Source organism: Vulpes lagopus, chromosome 9 (genome assembly GCF_018345385.1).
Source record: "Vulpes lagopus strain Blue_001 chromosome 9, ASM1834538v1, whole genome shotgun sequence".
NCBI classification, from domain to species: domain Eukaryota; kingdom Metazoa; phylum Chordata; class Mammalia; order Carnivora; family Canidae; genus Vulpes; species Vulpes lagopus.
In genome coordinates, this window is record NC_054832.1 from 2,914,780 (window position 1) to 2,936,307 (window position 21,528).

Below are 21,528 nucleotides of genomic sequence, written 5' to 3' on the forward strand. Positions count from 1 at the left end.
ATGCCTTAATTATGCTGGCGACTCCCAAATTGTCATCTTAATCCCAGAAGCTTCCCTGAACTCTACTCTTGCAGCCAACTATCTCTTCAGCAGGTCCACTCTGAGGTCTCATGAGAATCTCATGCTTAACTGTGCTCGAAAGTGAACTCCTGGTCTCCCCACCAAGCACATACTCCTCAGTCTCTCCTCTTATTAAGTGGTGGTTCCTTCCTTCTTGCTGATCAGACCAGAGGCTTTGGGGTTGTTCTGATGCTGTGCTGCTTCTTCCTCTACATTCAGTTGATTGGCACATCCTAGGGGGCTCCGTCCTCTGAGTGTATTCAGTCCAAGCTTTCCATGCACCTGCCCTTGTTCAGACGCACATACTCCGTGCCTTGTTTCTTGCAGTAACCTAGCAGTTCTCCTTACACCCTGTTACAGCACCCCAGGAAACCTTTAAAGGCTAAGGCCAATCCTCTCACTTCCTTTTTCACCTGTGTCCACCCCACATCATTCACAGTGACAGCCAGAGCCCTGACATGGGCTCCCAAGTGTGTATCATCACACACACACACACACACACACACACGCGCGCGCGCCCGCGCGCCCGCATGCGCGCACACACACACACCGACTCTTGCATCGTCCTGCCTGACCTCCCTGCTCCTTGGCGTGTGGCCCAGGCTCCCTTCTGCAGAGGCAGTGCTCAGCTGCTGCTTCTTCTGCCCCGATGTTTGCACCGCCCTCTCCCTCTGCCCCTCAAGGCGTTTTACAAGCAACTCCTTCCATATTTAAAGTTGCAGCCACACTAGAAAATAAATACTCCATGCCCACCTCTGCTCTGTTTTTCTCTATAGCTCTTAGTATTGACACACCAGGTAATTTACCTTTTTGTTTATTTTCCCCCCATACTAGAACTTATAAACTGAATAAGGTAGGAGTCGGGGGACATGTTTGCTGTAAACACAGCATCTATATACAGTGTGTCCTGCTCACGGTAGGTGTTCAACAAATGTAAAGTCATCGTCTTGAATAAAATAATTACCTACATAAATAGAAGAAGAGTCCTAATAGCATTTTTAATGATGTAGGGTAACCTTGGTATTACTGAAGAAAAGTTAAATTTTTTTGAAACTATTTGCCTTTTAAGTCAATATAAAGAGTACTCAGCTCTGTTTAGAAAGAAAATAAACAATAGAAAAATGGGACCAGCTAGCACTTAGGCAGTGGCTGCCCGGGGACAGGTGCCTGGGGAATCCCTTGGGCCTTCTCCACGGCTCCACTCAAGGAAACCTCATTTTATAAATAAAACACAAACAAGCGCGGTTAACTTTTCCAAGGTCAAGGAATGAGTGGTGAAGCCAGCATCTCAATTCAAATACCTGTTCTTTGTATTTGTTATGTCTCCATAATTCCACACGTAGAAGATGGGTTTAAGAGCAGTAAAATGAAGTCTCTCATATTCTTTATCAAATTCACTATGTTTATATCCTGGCCCACTTACCTTTGTTCATTTTTTTCCCCCTTGAGCCATTTGAAAGCACTTGCCGACATGGTGGGTCCCTTTACTTAGAAATGCTCCAGTGTGTATTTTCTGAGACCAAAGATGTCATCTTACATGCTCATAACATAATTACAGAAATGAGAAAATGTACTCCTGATGGAATGCTGTCACCTTCCCCACGGTCCATGTTCCTGTCTCACCTGGGCACGTCCCTGCCCTCATCCCTGCCCTCCTCCTCGGCCCCAGGCCCGGGCTCCATCCAGCCTGACAGTGCATTCAGGCTTCGCACCAGGCCCCCGTTCTTCCCCGACAACCACGGGCAGCTGATGGGGGGAGATGCAACCCTTAGTAATGGGGCTGGGGTCCTGGCCCAGCATCTGAAATATCGCCACGTGCTGTTTCCATTCCTCTTGCTTCTGTTCCTGACACGTTGATACCGTCTGTAAGTCTCTGCCTTCGGTGGATCCGGGTCCCACTCTCCCTGGGTCTCACCTGAAGTACGGGCCTTTCTTGACGGGACCCCTGGGAAATGCAGTTGAGTGTTGCACGTCTCCTGCGTCTTCTGTGTCACGTGTTCTCACCACTGCATCTTCAAGAGCCGTATGTGCCCTGTGCTGACCTCACCTTGACAGATGCCCACTGTTCCCCGTACCACACCATAATTGTTGCTTCTTGGGGCTGCTGTGCGGCGTGCTCCTGGCGGGCGAGGATGCAGCTCGTGTCCAGGGCAGAGGGGACTGGCTGTCACAGGAGTCTACAGTACGTGAGCGAGGCAGCGAAGTGAGCAGACGACCCTAGTGAGTAGGGGGCTCTGCGGCCTGTGTGTTCAGACATCCCCATCACAGTTTTTATGTTTAGGTCATATATATAGGGTATACACTTAAGGTCTGAGAGTCTGTGTCTTTGCTGATGATTTGGGAAAAAGTGCTCGTAAGACTCTTTCGCAAATCGGGATCTGCTAGGTTCTGGCAATTTTTCTTTATGGCTGAATGTTCACAGGATCCTTGAATTATTTACTTTGTTTTGGTCTTTGTTTATTGTCTTGTTTCGTTTTGTTTTAGTTTTGTTATTTGTAAAAATATCTGTGACACCTACACTTGGCTGGCTCTGCAGAGCTGGGAAACTCATGTGTCTGGCTGCAAGTTTCGATACCTAGTGCTAATCTTTGCTAAAAGAGGAACTTGTATTTTAAAATATTAATATGATTTTTAAAACTAAAGTCAATCATAGTAAGAGATAAAGTGTGCCAATAGTCAAATAAAAGCATCGCAATTTTGTATTTGCTTTTATACATCTGCCTTAAAATGTAACATAAGTTTTCTTTTGTATTTTTGTATGAAATAATGTGTTTCTATTTTTCTCTTTCTTCCTCTTGCCTCTTTATAAAGGAGTCAGTCCCTGCCAACATAAAGTTAAGAAAGCTAGGCGCTTTCTCCCTTTGGTCTTCTGTTCCCATGAGCCTTCTCCTACGGGTACTGCACTCGCTCGCGCCAGCTCTCACTAACCGCCGCGCCCTGGCAGCGGGCCTAACGGGACGCTTGTAGACTGTCCTGAGCAGAGTGTGCCTTAATTGGGTGTCAGCGTATGTGCTGTCTGCTGCTCAGCAGCCATACGGGGGCGACGGTTCATGTTGACCGTCTTTGGGCTGCTCTCCAAGAGACGACTTGCCTGTTGGCTTGTTTTTAAATGCATGACAGGGCAAGGCGTGGCTTCCTGGTTTCGTTTATGGGGTCTTCATGTTCTACCTCAGGGGCCACCAGCAGGTACCTCGTTTTCCACTGCGGGTTTCCTAAAGTGGCATGCAGCTGAACAGAGAATGGTCAGAGTGAGCCCCAGGCTGTTTTTCATGCTTTGCTGGCAGATACTCAGGGATGCCTCAGAGCAGAGGCAGCCAGGCCACTTGGATCATTTTCTGGAAAGTGGAGATAATTTGTATCATCAGAATAGGAATTTCTCCAAACACTGCATAAATTTAAGTGGAAGCTTGACTTGTACAGCTTGTGTGCTGGGCCTGGCCTGTGGCTCCATGTAATTGGACCCCATGGCTCACTGGGGGAGGCTGGCCTTCACCAGACACCTTAATGACTGGTTATCTTCATTTTTATCTGACAGGACACTTCCCTTTGAGGGGATAAAGGCTATTTTTAGCATTTAACTGCGAGAGCCTATCAGATTAATTTTGCTCAGTATGGTAGAAACCAGCTTTACAGAACTTCTGTGGAACTTTGTATGACGTGTGGATAGCTGGAAACTCAGCATAATGCCCTTACACCGAGTAAACGCACTCACTACTGCAGTTGCTCTTTCATCTTTTGAATTAGACCTGGGGGGTGATTTTTTTGTTTTCCTTGTGCTTTGACTTACTTGTCTTTTTAATAGTGTGTCTCCTTCTCTCCCCTCCCTGCCCTCCTTCCTCCCCCACCCTCCCTTTCTTTGCATGCCACCTGGATCTGCAGATGAAATTAGTGGGGACGGTAATATTTATTTTCACGTTTGTGTTACTAATAGAGTTATTTAACCGTAAAAATGGTTTAGTATTTAATGAGAGGCAAAATGTGGTTTTGATCCAGAAAAGCACATATGAAAAAATAATGATGTGAACAAATGATCTCTTAAAAATTGTTTAGGGCTTTGCCAGTTTCTCTGTCATGTCTCAGTGGTAAATTTGGGTTGGGTATACACATAGTGAATTTTCTGGATTTCAGTATTAACACTTTAGATTTCTAGAACAATTGTCAAAAACAGTACTAGTCAATAAGATTAGTCGCACTTGAAAGCTTTAAATAATAGAAGTCCATAGAGCATTTCCCAAGGACTGTGTATATATACATACACATACATACATGTATATATATATCATAATTCTTAGCTTGAGAGTAGATAGCAGAAAGGAAGGAATGAAAAGTGATTTTTAAGAATCATACAAACTAGAGAAATATCTGCAACAGTGATAATGACTGTTCTTCAAGCGGTCGAGTGTAGTACTTAAAAAACTAGAAATTTGAAAGTCAGGTATTGTGTTTTATGTTCTCCGCTTCATGTGCTGCCTGCATGGAACTTCATACTCTTTACACTAAACTCAAATTACAGGGAATAGCATTTTTCCTCATGATCACATGAGAGAGTGCTTTTACTGAAGGTTTCAGCTGTGTCATCTTCGTGGTAGGACTGATAACTCGAGTAGTGAAGGATCTTAACTAAACACGACTGAGAAAGCGTGTCTGTTCCAGGGACTGACAGCATGCAGATCCAGTCCTTGGTACTTACAGTTAGTTAGCAGTCACTGCTGGCGCGGAGCCCCCTGTGCACAGGTGCTTGGTGTGTGACTCCAGCATTGTCCTCTCTGCAGAGCCCAAGGGGGGCCTAAGGAGCACAGGCTCCAGCCTCATGCTCCCCCACTGCCCCATCATGTCACCAGCAGCCTGGTTGAAATTGCTTCATCTCATGTGTCTTCATCCGTAAAAGGCCTCAGCGGTTGTTGTGAGGATTACTGTAAAAGCATGAGAATTGGAACAAGTGTTTATAAACATGAGCTTATTCCCACATTCTATGTGATAAAATCATTTTCCCCACATTTGACTTTCCCAATTCTAGCAATCAGTTGGGGCAAGTATTTCTGCTCCCATTTTACAGATGAGTAAGCTGGACTTCAGGGCTTTAGTCACTTGGTCTAGGTCAGGAGGCCACACACTGAGGCCCATGGGCAAAATACAGCCTGCCTCTTTCCAATTGCCCCTGGAGCACAGGATTATTATTACTCTTTCTAATGATTGGGGGAAAATAAAAAAAAAGAATAGTGTTTGTGGCATCAGAACTGCATGAAATTCACATTTCAGGGTCCACAGGTAAGACTGTATTGCAGCACAGCCACAGCCATTGTGGTAGAGGGCTGCCTACCCGCTGGCCCACAGCAGCAGAGTTGGACAGTTGCAGCAGACACTGACCAGCGGAGTCTAAGAGACATGCTGTCTACCCTGGGACAGGGGAGAGCAGCCGACCCTGGGCTGGGTCATAGAGCCGTGGATACAAAAGAGCACAGAGGAGCCCTTCCTGGCTTCCAGGAGAGAACTCTTCCCTGCTTTCCGGGGCTCTGTGCTAGCGGCCCCTGTCCGTCATGCAGGTGGAACAGGAAGCCAGGCCATGGGCCAGCCCCGCTGAATTGCCCGAGTTGTCTTGTCCACAGAGATGTGGCTCTGTGGGATTGGTGTCCCGTTCTGACTTCCCGAGGGCAGCAGGAGGTGGTGGCCAGGGGAACGAGTTTTCAGAATTACAAGTGTCCAAGCCATGGCCCAAGCACCACAAGGGGAAAGGGGACCATTTTCCGCCAGGTGGTTGGAGGAGGTGCCCCTGAAGCACCCTGTCTACCCCCTCTCCCATGGTCGGTGAGCAGATGGTCTGCACTGGACAAATTTGTGAGCCTGAAGGCTCTTGTGCTGTTGCACCAACATGTGCGCCTCGGGCTCCAAAGGCGGCAGACTGCGTGACAGAGCATGAGGCTTGGACGCTGTGCAGCCGTGTCCTTGTTTTCAGTAGCAGCTTGACTCCACCTGTTCACCTTGCTCTAAGAGGAGAACTTCATTCTTTTCTCCCCTAAGTTCTGAGCTGTCACTGTCCTCTTTATGTGTCTTCCTCTCATTTTTATTTTACTATATATTGTGATACCCAGCCTTTCAAATTATTATGTTGTACAAGGTTTTAGGAGTCTCCATTTTTAAAAATGTTTGTTTTGAAATATTTAATTCATGGAAATAGTCTCCCAAATACACAGGTCCCCATCCTTTGAACATTCCTGGAGCCAAACTGTGCTCATGTTGGAAGGTGGGGAGAGATCCCCCAAATATCCTAGAGGAATATTCCATAGTTTCATAGCATAGGGTACATGGTCTCACAGAAGTCCCCAGGGGCTTTTTGGTGGAGCGTGCAACTCTTGATCTGGGGGTTGGAGTTCAAGTTCCACATTAGGTATAGAGATTACTTTAAAAACTTTAAAAGATATATAAAAGTCCCTGTAAATGTTGTGGAAGATAATAAAGGATGAGGCCCGGGACAGCACAGCCCAGGCTCTGTGCCTAAGCACTGCTGTGAGTAGCAGCCTGCCACCGATTGGCTTTGGGACCTTGAGGACCTGACTTGTGCCCTGGGAGCCCCAGCCTCCTGTCTGTGAAGTGGGATGATGCTAGCAGTACCCCCTCCCTGGATCAGCATTAACAGTTTCTAATAACGTCCGCGGTGTGGTGAGCTCAGGAATGCTGCCATCATCGTCAGTAGGCAGATCTGGCTTTCCTTATTGGTGCTCAGATCTTCAACTTGTTTCCTTTCTTTATGTTGGTTTTCCTTGTATCATTGTTTGGGGAGACCTGGCAATTTCAAGTCAGGCTTCAATTTTTCAGGGGCCCTTAAGTGTGTAAAAATGCCTCTTGTATCAGTATCATATCCTGTAATGCTAAAAACCGGGTAAGGAAAATAGAACCAAGTCAATATCAAGCATTCTTGGGGAAATATGCCACGTATTACAACCTGAAAGCTCCTCTGTAGAGATTACGATGAAACTTCTGTAGGTCTGTGTGCCTTCAACAGCAGTGACTGTTCCTTAGGAACCAGCTCAGAGGCCACTAGTACCGTTCACTGCAGCGAAAAGTCTCTAGTCATGGTACAGCTCAGTACACATGTCTGCACCTCGGTGTCAGCCTGAGTGATTCCCAGATAGCTTTCCAATCCAAAGAGAGGAAGGAATTACAGGCTCTTTTGTGATTGTGTCAATTAATTAAGGTATCTGCAACTTGATTTTTCCCAAATCAATTTTGTATGCTAGCCTGATGTATATCAGCCATTTAATTTTTATGGCTTCATAATATTTTCAGAGGTTAGTATTTCTAGTGAGGCTTTTCTAAAAAGAGACAGTCTCAGAAGCCATTGCAGTCAAACCAGGAGGGCCGACTGAGAGTCTCAGCAGTCAGGAACCCCTCTGCTGCCAGATTCTTCCCCGAGAGCACTCAGAAGAAGCAAAACCACACGGATCATCTATCCTGCACAGGTCCACACCTCGACTTTGTATGTATCTCCTGTAATCCTCATAACAACCCTGCAAGGTGGATGTGTCCCCATTTTACACACAAGGGCACAGCTACAGCAGACAGGTGAGATGACCTCGCAGGGTGGAGCAGGGTATGTGCCCGTCCCGGGCGCTGCAGCTCCACCCCGTATGGTCTGCAGGACCCTGCATGGACCACATACTTCTTTGCCTCAGCTTTAGTCTGCTCACTGTGTGGTCGCAGTGAAGTTGTCCTCTCTTCAGCAAGTACGTGCCTTACCCCTTCTGTGTGCCAGGCACCATGTTGGGTGCTGAGATGAGTGGAAGATGCACGAGGGCTCTGCTCCCCTGGGCTCTCTGTGTGGAGCGGGCAGACAGTTGACAAGGAACAAGAGGACTGCCAGCTGGTTGGTAGTGATGACACTGAGGAAAGTAAGCCGGGCAGCATAACTAAGAGTGAGGGGGGTCAGGGGCAGGTTAGTTTGAGGCAGGTCTCTGGCTGGATGACGCTTCAGCTGACACCAGAATTGGCTGAGCCAGCATGAGCTCTACTATGGGGTAAGTCCTGGGTGAGAGGCCTACTCTGATATCGTTGGCAGCTTTGTGCCCTTCTCCGTCAGGCAGGCAGTGACCCCCCCAGCCACAAAAGGAATCATGCCAGGGGGGTTGATGGATCTGTGATGTCTCCTTAGTAGAGCAAAGGGCCAGGTGCAAGGGTCCCTGAAACACTTCTGGTAATGGGGCAGCAAGGGAAGCAGAGGCTGGGGGTCTGGCACCCGTCACCACCCGGATCCTGCCACCCCCGGGGTCACCTACTGTGTTCGGCCTCTACAGGTGTGTGCTTTGTAGGAAAGCAGTGAGGGTAGAGCCTGTTGTTGGTGGAAATTCTGCCTTAGTTAGCTTCCTGAGGGAAGGGCACAAATCACAGAACAAGGAGGGAAAACAATCCCCAGATGCCATGTGTGTGACGTGTTGCTTCTCTTGTCTCAGCTACTCGTGTAGATTCCTCCCCTGCGTGGTCCTTTTTCTTAAAGTGCCTTAGAAGCTCCCTTCTGTCCCCAAATATCATCTCCCACTGTCCTTCATTAAGCCAGCCTACACAAAAGCAAAGCTGCAGGCCGAGGACATGCCAGCGCACTGAGAACAGGGTAAGAGGGAGCAGTAAAGAAAGAAAAGAATGTAAAGGTTCTTTAATCCTGTAAGTAGTGTTACTGGTAACATGTAAGAACCATACAGATTATCCACCTCTCAGTAGGATTTAGGAATAGTTTACATTTACTAAATGCTTTAAGGAGAATTGATTTATTGATGTTGCACTCTGCTAGCTGAATTTTTTTTTTTTACTTTAATCACTTTTAATTAAGAACTGAATTCTTCCAGGAACTGTGAGGTCTGATCTCAGTCATTACCATAGCAATATGTGCAATGATTGATCTCCTAAAGAACGTAGACTGTGTGTATTCTCTCTTTTCTATAATTTTGATATCTGAATGAAGTAGTCATGGCAGCACAAAGGAAAGAACACTTAGTTTTTAGTTTCTCTGGGGTTAAAGGTAGATGCTTGGTCAGATTTTCTCTTTGAAGAGCTCTCCTCAAAGGTAATTCAGGAAGTGCTGCCCCTCCTTCCCTGGCCCAGCAGCTTACATCCTCAGGCTGGAGCAGCTAAAGCTTTTCCTCTTTATAGAAAGAGGAAAATGGGCAAGGCTTAAGTCAGCATAATTGTTGTCCAAGTGAGGGCTGTTTCCTTCAGATGAGTTTTCCCCGTTGATACGGAGGTGGGTTTCTAAGTCACTGTATTACTGAGAGGAGTAGTAGAAGCACTGCAGCTCCTTGGCATCATCTCAAAGAAGCCTCCTTTTACTATGCCGCCTCTTCCCATTCCATTCTTTCTGCTAGACCTTTTACCCTTCTGACATTAGCCTGTACGCTTCAACTACCTGAGCATAGCGTGACAGGAGATGCCTTCCTGGGTTCCTTCCACCCGGAACAAATGAAACATGTTACCCAGTTAGTCTCCTCAGCAGTCAGGCTATCACTTTTGTTTTCCAAGAGGCCAGCGTTCAGATTCTGCTGTAGAGTCTACTTGTGAATAATGTCAGATTCTCAGTTTTTGAGATACCAGTCTCATTTGGAGAGCTCCTGGGAGACGGCAGTGTGGCCTTAAACACGTATTTCGTGTAGTTGAGGGAGAGTTTTGCAGTTGGTACATAGTTGCTCCCTGTCTTTCCGTTCTGCACAAGGGCTTTCTGTGCCAGCTCTTTGCTCCCTGAGAAACAAGTCTGTGTGTTATAACAGACTGCACCATGATGTCACTTTATTTCCATAAATGACTCATGTGTGAGCAAAAATTGAGTAATAGTGTTTTAAGAATATGTCGGCATAGTAGGAGATTTAGGCAGATCATTTTGCCTTTTCTAATTATATTAAAGGCCAGGAGGTCAAATATTTAACCTTTTCCAACATATCTGCTTCCTTTCCTACAGAAACAGATGATTATGCTGAGATTATAGACGAAGAAGATACCTACACCATGCCGTCAAGTAAGTAGGCTTCTGGTTTTATTCTTCAGATTTGACAGTATTTAACTTTTCAGTATCTCACATTTAAATTTTAGTTATTGTTTTCTTAGAACTCTCTTTAATAGCTCACTGAGTGCATGACAGAAATATTCTCTTCAACCTTTAGAATCCTATTTTGTATTTGGCTAGTTTCAGGTCAGAAGCCTAAAAGTTCAAGTATCTATAGTAAGTTCTGCTTAGTTACAGGTTTTCCGTAATCTTGTGTCCTGGCTCTAGGATGATACAATGGTTATTGATTACAGAATATCTTCTCTGTAGATGATTTTTTTGTTTAAAGTTAAATATATATACACACCTATATATTCACTTCAAAGAAATACTCATATTCACTTCATTGCATTTCAATTAATTGTGTTCCGCCAGCATTCTGCTTCTCTCTGTTGTGTGCTGCTTCTTGATTTCAGAGAACCTGGAAGCCAGATTCCATGTTGGAGGATACAGCCCCAGATCTTGAATTGGAGACACATTTGAAATTTCACTCACATTAAAGAAAATGTTTTAGGGGCACTTGGCTGGCTCAATCATTAGAGTGTGTGACTCTTGATCTCAGAGTTGCAAGTTCAGTCCCCACGTGTGGCATAGAATTTACTTTAAAAAATTTTTTTTTAATTTTAAAAAACATGGTTTTTTTTAAATTAAAAAAAAAAACAGTTAACTATATCTTTTAAAGAAGCTCAATTATGATCCTACCTTACAGCCCCAGAGGCCTTAATAATTTAATATCTGATGTCCTGATTTCAATAGAGCCATACATATTTGTAAAATAAATGTTTCAGGGACTTTATTTACCCTGTTTGAATTTTTAAAAAGATGCTATTTTAAAAGATGCTCTCATTTGGATTAATGGTACATGTTGAAGAGGCATTACCAACATCAGGCCTGCATTATCCCAGGTGCACTCTGAATCCCCTTATAAGAGCTCCTGTATTAGAGTGGTTCAAAACAGAAGGAAGAGCTGAAACATGCATTTTGACTTTCAGTAGCAACATGGAAAGATGTTTAAATTTAGGTTAGCCTTTGAGTCCCTTACACATTCCTACAGAGAATCCAAATTTGTATTTATGTACTTACCATTCAGTGTTGAGTAGTAAGGTCCAGACCCCACAAAAATGAGTTCTCATGCAAGAATTTACGAAATGGAGATTAATAATCATTGTTGACATCACATCGAGTTAATTTGAGGAGATTCAGGGTTTGCTTGTGTCTAGTCCTCTTTTTTTTTTTTTTTTAAACTGATGTTTGTGGTTAAAATATGTAGCAAAGTAAATGTTGAAATGTACTCTCGGAATTTGTTGTTGTTAACCTAATTGCTATTAGTTATTTCTAAGCAAGGTCTTCAATTTTTTTCTCCCTTAATTGCAATACAGAAAGCTATGGAATAGATGAAGGTAACAGGATTCCTTTAAAATAACTGCATTTGCTTGCAATTGCAACCTATGGAATGATGTGGGATGTTTCAGTTTTCAGTAACTTTATCTTTAAACTACTTTCCATTGGTTTATTCATGCCGTTAAACCAATGGAACTACTAGCTAAAGTGATTTTAAAGAGGAAAAGAACTATCTAAAATTGGGTTGGGTTTTCTGTGTAGTTTATAATTTGATAAGCCAGGGGGGTGAGTTTTGAAATATTTGGCTATGGTTTTATTCCATTGGCAGCTACACTAATGGAATGCACACAGTGTGGGTTGTGCAGACAGGCTTCCCTGCTGGAGAGAATAAAAAATACTAAGCAGTTAATTGGATTAGAACCAATTGACAAGGTTTCTAGTGGGTATCTTATTTCCACGTGCCTCAACAGCCTACTAAATAATTGGTTTTGTGTAAAATCACAATGACTTAATATATTAATTTGAGGCAAATGCTCTGAAAAATATAAAATATTCATAATTTATAATGTGATATGTTCAGCCTTGATTCCAAGTCACCTGATTTTGAAATTAGTTTTTAGAAGTGACCTCTTTAAACTCTTTTAGCTCCATGAATAATATAGATAGGATCGTCAGAAAGTGGAAAACTCTTAAACTTTTAAAACGTAAAGTTTCTCATGACAGTTTTTCTGTTGCCTCCCGATTTTCAAACTTCAGTTATTCATTAAATAATTGCTTTAAATAACTGTGATTTTTAGCCTTTCATATATTAATACCTAAACTAATAGCACTGATTACCTAAGCATATAATTTACTACTTGGAGAAACTATTTAGAAAACTATCAGACAGATATAAACTAAATCAAGATTAAAAAAATGTGAAAAAAATCTACCTTTAATAGAACTCACATGGTTTTGGTAGTTCATGTGATGCTGTAACAGTTTATATAATTCCTTTTAAAACAGTGTTTAAGAGAATTCCACTCTATGTAAAGCATTTTCATAGAATGATGTGCCACCAGTGCAATTGGTACTCATGGATGATAATGAAATGAAATGTGTCAAGTGTCGTTTCTACATTTGGAATGTTGTACTTACATATATCCTGTTTTGCAGCCAGGGATTATGAGATTCAGAGAGAAAGAATCGAGCTTGGACGCTGCATCGGGGAAGGCCAGTTTGGAGATGTCCATCAAGGCGTCTATATGAGCCCAGTAAGTCCTCCACGGTGACCAGGATTTGGCATTCCTTTTTGACCCTTGCCTCTTGTTTGTCTTCATGAGTCCTCGGTTCTTTGCACATGTCTTTTACAAAGCTCGTCATACATATCAACCTACTTGGTATATTGAGAAACAGAAAAATGGCACACTTAGCTCTCAGAGGGCTGGGTCGGTCCATTGATTTTACTCTTCTTGCAGCCTCTCTCCTCAGTAGATTCCACAATGATTGTCCATTGCACGGAGTTGACAGATGACCAGCATTGACAGCAGCTGGCCAGTATTCCCAGCTGGCCAGTATTCCCAAATTAATGTTCTCAAGGGAAGAACATTAATTTACCCCACACTATCCTCCAGAAGGGATCAACAAATTTTTAAAATTAAAAAAAAATTTTTTAAATTATTTCTTTAATAATAGTTTTATTGAGGTATAACTCACATACCATAAAATTTACTTTTTTAAAATGTACAATTGAGTGGTTTTTTAATATATTGATGGAGTTGTATATCCACCACCACAATCCACCCTAGCACATTTTCTTTGCCCCAGAAAGAAGAAAGAAAGAAAGAAAGAAAGAAGAAAGAAGCCCCCACATCCCTTAGCATTCACTCTCATTCCACCTTACCTCCAGCTCCTGGTAGCCACTCGTCTGCTTTCTGCTTCTGTAGATTAGCCTGTTCTGGACATTTCATGTAAATGGGCTCATATGATATATGGCCTTTTGTGATGGACTTTCAGTTAACATGTTTTCAGGAGTAATCCATGTTGTAGTGTGTATCAGGGCTTCGATTCTTTTCATTGCTAAATGACATTCGATTGTATGGATAGACCACTTTTTGTCTGTTTTTCAGTTGATGGTCATTTGGGTTGTTACCATGTCTTAGCTGCTACAAATAATACCTCTGTGAACACTCTTGTACAGGTTTGTGTGTGAATAGCTTCCAGTTCTCTTGAGTAGATATCTGGGAGTGGAATTGCTGGGCCACATGGTAACTGCTCTTTGACTGACTGCTGAACTGTCTCCAGAGAAACTGTGACATTTCTATTCCTAGCAGCAGTGTATAAAGAGTGCCCATTTCTCTGCATCCCTACCAACACTGGTTATTGTATCTATTTTTATTAGATCAGTAATTTTAAAACATTTTAAAATAATAGTACAGAGGCACCTGGGTGGCTCAGTTGGCTAAATGTCCAACTTTTTTTTTTTTTAAGATTTTATTTATATTGGGATGCCTAGGTGGCTCAGTGGTTGAGCGCCCGCCTTCGGTCCAGGGTGTGATCCTGGAGTCCCAGGATCAAGTCCCACATAGGCCTCCCTACATGGAGCCTGCTTCTCTCTCTGCCTGTGTTTCTGCCTTTCTCTGTCTCTCTCTGTCTCTCGTGAATAAAATCTAAAACAAATAAAAAAGATTTTATTTATTCATGAGAGACACACAGAGAGAGGCAGAGACATAGGCAGAAGGAGAAGCAGGCTCCCCACAGGAACCCTGAACTCCGTCCCAGGACCATGGGATCACAACCTGAGCCAAAGGCAGATGCTCAACCACTTAGCTACACAGGTGCCCCTAACTGTTTAACTCTTGATTTTAGGTCTTGATCTCAGGGCTGTGAGTCTTAGCCCCACGTTGGGCCTCCATGCTAGGCGTGAAGCCTACTTTTAAAGAAAGAGAGAAAATAAGAGTACATACTCACTCAAGAAACTTTTTAAAGAGGTGTACACAGATGGTGCTAATAAAGGTACACAGACTATCCCCATCTTAACGATGGTTGTATATAAGGGTGGTTCAACTTAACAGTTTTTTTACTTTATGTGTTACATTTGGTATGTATATTATGCACACTTTCAACTTAGGATGTTTTCAACTTATGATGGGTTTATCAGGATGTAACTCCCATCTTCAGTCAATGAAGGTCTGTAGTAACACAGATGATTGACCTTTTGTGTGACCCCTGCTTTGGAAACTGCAAATGGCATTATCCCCAGTAATTCCATACCTGTCAGTTTTTCATATCCTTTGTACATGCACAGGTGACATAGTGATTACTAGTTCCATTATTTTTGGAACTAGAGAGCTAAAAGAGTTTTGTTTTGTTTTGTTTTTTGTTTTTGTCAGGAACAATGGACAATTGCCATCATGTCCCTAAACAAATGAGAGGTTTCATTTTTTTAAACTTCAGTTTTGAAAGCGAAAGCCTTTACCTTTTTTTTTTTTTTTTTGAAAGCCTTTACCTTTGTACTTACATACAACTCTGTCATTTATTATGTATTTCTAGCTGTTAACTCCTCTTCCAGTTGTTGTTGTTTTTTTTTGGGGGGGGGGGTTGATGGGTTTTGTTTTGTTTTGTTTTTTTTACAATATCTATATTATCTTCGTAATTCTCGTAACTTTGTTCTTTGAGGCAAAATGCAGTAGAAAGAGCCCTGGATCTAAAGTTACTCAAAGACCAACTAACTTTTTGACTTGGCTACACCCAGCTGAGATGTGGGGGAGGTGAAGTTTCCTGACTGAATTACTCCATTTGAACTCAGTCATCTCTGAGCTCCCTGCAGTCCATAGATTGTTGATCGGCAAACAGTCTGAAGTTGCCACAGTAGAGCGACTTACTAGGACCACACGGATAATGGCAGGGTTAGTGGGCTTTATTTCATGCTTTTTTTTTTTTTTTAAGATGTATTTATTTATTCATGAGAGACACAGACTGAGAAAGAGAGGCAGAGACCCAGGCAGAGGGAGAAGCAGGCTCCTCACAGGGAGCCTGATGCAGGACTCAATCCCAGATCCTTGGATCACGACCTGAGCCAAAGGCAGGTGCCCAACAGCTGAGCCACCCAGGCGTCCCTATTTCATGTGTTTTTAAAATAACTAATCCATTTTAGTTGTGAAAATACAAGAGAACAATTTTTTTTAATATCCATTGTCTAATGTTTATTAAATATTTGTTGAATGAATCCCAAACACAAGAAAAATACCAGAGTTCACACTTTTTTGTTGAGTATCTTCCTGATATATGTTGTACATGACTGTTTGTTTTTAATGTGGGTGTCTAATTTTATAGTGCAAAGGATTCCGTTCATTCCTCTGGGCTCCTATTAAGTCCTTTTTCCGGGTTATGTTCTTTGTTCTATAAGATCAAGTAACATTTCATCAAGGATTTTTAATAATCAGTCAGACAACAGCTCAGCACACACATCACAGCTAGAAACCTGCCACTGGTTACTTTGAGACTCAAGTAATTATTTCAGCAACAATTTCTCAGTCATGTACCACATGACAACGAAGTGGCTAAGATATAAGAATGAACAAAACAGGCACAATTTCTGCTCTCACAGAACTTAAATTTTCTCTGAGACAGGGACAGGCAAATATACCAACTGTCGAGTGGGGAAGAAGTACTCTGTGGAAAAAGCATGAGTAAGAGGAGGTTGAGGTGCTCTCCCCATGAGGTGGTCAAAGGAGGCCTTCTGATAGGTGGTGACACAGGAGCAGAGCCCTAAAGCAAGAAGGGTGCAGTCTACAGAAGGCCAGTGTGGCCACAGAGGTGTGCAGGGGGAGGACCACGAAAGGAGAGGAGATACAGTCGGGTAGACCATGCATGGGGACCTGAAGTTCATTTTAAGAGCCAGTGAACACAGAGTCTGTCGAGACATTCGTTCACACGCATTGTTGTCTTCATTTGGTGAGGTGATGGGGCTTCTTCCTTACTATTTGAGCATCTGTTGATCACCTGCACATTCTTCCATCAAATCTCTTTTAAAATTAATCCCAGAATAGCCCTTCTCTGGATTTCTTAAAATCTTTTAAATGCCTCCTAGTTGTTAATAATTCAGAGCCTAATCATATCTTTTATGGAGACATAGTGGGCACCAGTGTGGTACTTTCATTGAACATTGAAAGACCTCTCTCCCGTAAATATTGCTTGTATTTTGAAGGTTTTTAAAAGCCATACCTTGAGCAATTACCTCGGTGTGTTTGAATTTGCCTCTTTTAAAAGGTGTTTTAGGAAAAATTAAAAAAGAAATGACTTTGCTCAGGTTCAGTCTTGCTTGCTTTGAATTGACTTCTCCCACATTCTGGTGTCTGTGATGAGCCCCTTGATAGTTCAGCACTCTCCAGGCTTCTGCTGCCCCATGTGGGGGCCAGTAGCCACAGGTCCTAATCCTCGGACTGATGGCGAGCCCCTTGCTCTGTTCATGTGTGGCCCGTGTGGAATCAGGTTCAGCACCCGTTGGAAACTGTCAGTTTTTAGAGAGCAGTACTTTCTTTTTTTTTTTTTTTTTTAAGATTTTATTTTATTTATTCATGAGAGACAGAGAGAGACAGAGACAGAGACACAGGTAGAGGGAGAAGCAGGCTCCATGCAGCGAGCCCGACGCAGAACTCGATCCTGGGTCTCCAGGATCATGCCCTGGGCTGAAGGCGAGAGAGCAGTACTTTACACTTCTTCACGTTGTCTTGCATAAAGCACCATGTCCAGTATGTGAGCACAAATTCACAGGGTTGATGATGATTTTATGGTCTTACAAAATTTTCTATTGTTGTTACTCAGAATTCCTGTTAAAAAGGGCATTTGGGGGACACCTGGGTGGCTCAGCAGTTGGGCACCTGTCTGTGGTTCAGGTTGTGATCCTGGGATCTCAGGATCTGGGATTGAGTCCCACATCGGGCTCCCTGCATGGAGCCTGCTTCTCCCTCTGCCCATGTGTCTGCCTCTGTCTCTCACTCTGTGTCTTTCATGAATAAATAAATAAATCTTTAAAAAAGGGGGGGGGGCATTTTGTGTCATTTCTGGAGTATACCAGCTGGCCCTATATTTAGATGGAGGTAGAATTCATGGTCCTGGTCCTAAAGGAGTTTCCCATCTGGTTAAGGAAAACAAAGACTAACTCAAAGCAAAGCAGTTAGATCTTGGCGTGGCGTATGGCTAGCCATTCTAAGAAGGCCCTCAGATCAGACATTTAGCAGACAGTTATTTGTGCTCCCATTCACGTTCTGCAGCTTAAGAAAGGGGACCCAAGGGATCCCTGGGTGGCGCAGCGGTTTGGCGCCTGCCTTTGGCCCAGGGCGCGATCCTGGAGACCCGGGATCGAATCCCACGTTGGGCTCCCGGTGCATGGAGCCTGCTTCTCCCTCTGCCTGTGTCTCTACCTCTCTCTCTATCTCTCTGTGACTATCATAAATAAATAAAAATTAAAAAAAAAAAAAAAAAGAAAGGGGACCCAAGTTTGTGTTATAATCATTTTGCTATTTATATTTCTTCTCTTGTTTGAAAATTTTAATATTCTAGAATCATATGGTGTGCAATTAGTGTGAAATCTAAAATTAATGCAATTTAAGATATTTTTAAGATATGCCACAGCTGACTCATAAGTGGCATCTGCATTCAAAAGAAAGGTTTTATTTTAATAGCATCCATTAACCACAAATATGTATTGAGCACCTACTAGGAATTTGGTACTGTTGTAAGGCAAACTTTTTTGGCAAATAAGACAATAAGGTTACCTACTGTCTTGAAACTTCTATTTCAGTGAGTGAAAATAATAATGTAAGTGACAGTGTATGCTATGTGTATATTGGAATGAATACTAATAATGTGTAGAATAATGACATTCTAATAACCTGAGAAGCGGTGGTAATGTAAAGTGACTCAAGGAAAATTCTGTGCTTGGAGCTTGTGGTGAGGGTTGTGCAGAACAGCAGGGAGCTAGCCTGTGGGGCAGGCCGCTGGGCACTGTTTTAGACAGGACAGTTTGAACAAGGATCTCAGCACAGATTTCTGGGGGAGGAGCTGTCCAGTCAGGCAGAACAAGAAAGGCAGCTGCAGGAAGTGGTGTTGCAGCCTAGAAACTGAGGCTAGTGTGAGAGGTTTGGGTGAAGAGGGGCCCTGGGGGCCCACAGCAGAGGGCTGGGCTTTTACTCCAGGTGTGTTACTGGGGACAGGAGGTGGTGGTGGTGGCAGAGCCAGTGAGTGAGCCTACAGCAGTGGCGAGAGCTGGGCAGCAGGTTCCAGATACACTCTGTAGGTGGGGAACACAGGTCTTGTTCCTGGATTGTTGGATCCATGGGAGCTGAGGGAAATTGAAGAATCAGAACTGGCCACTAGGTTGTTGACTTTGAGCGTCTCTGTGAATTCTGTGTCTTAAGTGAGGCGAAGAAGGCTAAGGAGGAAATGTGTCTGGTGGTGGGCATATGTGAGGGCTCCCCAGGAAAACAGAAGCCCTAGGCTGTGGGTGCCTTCAAAACCGATTTGTTAAGAATTGGCTCATGTGATCATGGAAGCTGACAATTCTCAGATCTACAGATGGCCAGCTGGAGACCCAGGAGAACTGATGGTTTCTTATTTCCAGTCTGAGTCTAAAGGCCTAAGACCCAACATAGCTAGTGTACTTGTACTCCAAGGGGTAGAAAAAAAACAAGACAAAACAAAACAATGTCCAGCTCAAAGGTAATTGGACAGGAGGAATTTCCTCTTATTTAGGAGAGGATCAGTTTTTTGTTCTACTCAGGCCTTCAGCTGATCAGATGAGGCCCACCACATTAAGGAGGGCAACTTGCTTCACTCAGTCTATCTATTTGCTTATTAAATCCATTCCAGAAACACTCAGAATATGCTTGACCAAATATCTGGGCACCCTGTCGGCCCCATCCACTTAACACATAAGATGATCCATCATAGCGGGATATCAGGAGTTCTGTTTTGGTGTTACCAAGTTTAAAATAACTTTGCTACATCCTCATCAAAATAGGCATGGGTGGGCTGGATATCAGAGTCTGAGCTGAAAAGCAAAGTGAGGATGACAGAGAGAATTTGAAAGTTGGTGTAGAAGTAGGACTGGACACTCAGTGAGGTCACCTTGCATCGAGCTGGCCTGGGGATCCAGCTCTGGGATGTTCCAGCGCTGAGAAGACAGGAACCAATGTCTTGTCTTCCCAGTGTCCTCCTGGGTCTTGTTTTCTGCCTGAGGCTGCTACTTCCAGGAATAGTGACTCAGAACCCAATAGCAAGGACTCTTCCGAGGGAGCTTGGCAAATTAGGCTTTGTCAACACAGAGAATCTCGCATGGGCACCATTTCAGAGCCAGATCTTGTGATGAGCAGCCACTCCATGCCGAGCTACCGCCACTCCCTGCTGCTTGTCACACGTACACACTGCCCCAGTCACTCTGGAGGTGAAGCTCTGTTGAAGAGGGGACATGCCACTTAACAGCAGGGTGACCTTGGGCAAGCAGCTAAACCTGTCCACCTCTGGCTGACCTGGCTGTGAAATAGGTAGCCTGGAGCCTTCTGTATCTTGTCAGGCTATCTTACAGACAACCTGTAGGCCCAGTGAGATAATTTATAAAATCTATTGAGAAAACTAAAGAAATCAAGATGACACAGCCTTCTTCTGGGGCCTTGAGGCTGGATGCTTCTCACACCTGTGTGATGGCACCTTCATCTGATATTGTCCCCTCTCGGGAGCCTCTGGTGAGGACCAGGAGCCTGAGGCAGGGTGGAGTTTGGGACACAGCAGCCGTGGCCAGGAGACCTAAGGCAGGGCTTCTTAAACCCTTGTCCATTTGCCGTGTTCTCCTGCTTCTTTCTCTCCCATCCTGTCCTCTTTGTCTTTTTTGCACCTTACGAAAACATCCAATGTGAAGAATATGTGGTGCAGGCAGAGACAACGTAGGGCCAAGGATAAGATGAGCACTTAAGTTGCTAATTAAAATCATGTATGGTATTCCATTAAGCTTTGGAATGGCCTCGTTTCTTGTCTGTCTCAAGCTCTGTCTTTCGAACTTGTTCAAGAAAACATCATCTTCTTTGGCAGGCAGGAGCTGATGGTTTCTCTTGACCTTGCCTACCACCCTCTTAGCCTACTGTGTGTCTTCTCTTCTCACCTACTTCCTGCGCTGCAGGGTGTCCGGGTGCAGCACTCATGCCCCTGCCCCACTGAGGATCTCCTCCAGCTGGATCTGACCCTGAGCTCACTCTGATTCTCCTTCCTTTTTTTTTTTTCCCTGATTCTCCTTCCTGCTCTCCTGTGCCACACTGGTCCCTGCCATCTGATGCCCCTCACCCCACCCTGCCCTGCCTGCAACACTCCACACTTGTCCCAGCTGCATCCCATCACAACGCCTCCCCTCGGGTCTCGGAGCATCCGTGAACCTGGCTGTGCCCCTGGCCAGCTCTCGGCAGTCCCTCCCTCCCTCCTTTGTTTTTTTTTGTTTGTTTGTTTGGTTGGTTGGTTTTTTTTTGTCCTGGTCTCTGCCTCGCACGTCTTGGCACACTCCTTCCTTGTCCACAGCGCTGTTACCTACTAACATACTCTGGGATTCACTGGTTTCTTGTGTGCATTGTTCTTAGCGGGAAGGTAACCTTGAGTAGAACAGGAAACTTTACTGCCTTTTTGTTCACTGGTGTATCCTGAGCACCTGAAAGGCCACCTGGCACATGGCAGAAAGTGAATGCTTGTGGAACAATGAGTGAATGAATTACCTATATTGTAACATGTCTGGACATTTTTTCTGGGGATTTTGTAGAGTATTTGACATGTTCCTCTCTTGAGATTTTCAGTTCTGATTCTGTCTGGCCCAGAATCCACAGAGTTGCCATACAAACAGCTTGTCATGAATGTGTCCATTGATTCATACAGAGCTCTTTTTGCATGTGTGTGTGATTCTGAAATTTCCCTAACACAGGAGAATCCAGCTTTGGCGGTTGCAATTAAAACATGTAAAAACTGTACTTCGGACAGCGTGAGAGAGAAATTCCTTCAAGAAGCCTGTAAGTTTCTAGAAATTTCTGTGGAACTCCATTTGACTTTTTATTTGTGAAATATAAGGTATCTTTGAAGAAGTAAGAAAAATA

General features: G+C 43.8%; 1 protein-coding gene across 16 annotated transcripts in view; it reads left to right on the plus strand.

The window, feature by feature from the left end:
• Nucleotides 1-21,528, plus strand: part of PTK2 (protein tyrosine kinase 2) — a 262,540-nt gene that overhangs the window by 177,277 nt on the left and 63,735 nt on the right. For 7 of the 16 annotated variants that reach the window (XM_041769011.1, XM_041769012.1, XM_041769023.1 and 4 more), the window contains 6 exons: nt 2,872-2,955; nt 3,940-3,957; nt 9,998-10,054; nt 11,461-11,481; nt 12,578-12,675; nt 21,360-21,444. In XM_041769011.1, the coding sequence (XP_041624945.1) occupies nt 2,872-2,955; nt 3,940-3,957; nt 9,998-10,054; nt 11,461-11,481; nt 12,578-12,675; nt 21,360-21,444 (363 nt within the window). The remainder of the gene's footprint in view (nt 1-2,871; nt 2,956-3,939; nt 3,958-9,997; nt 10,055-11,460; nt 11,482-12,577; nt 12,676-21,359; nt 21,445-21,528) is intronic. The other 9 variants (XM_041769013.1, XM_041769015.1, XM_041769016.1 and 6 more) reach the window with 5 other exon arrangements.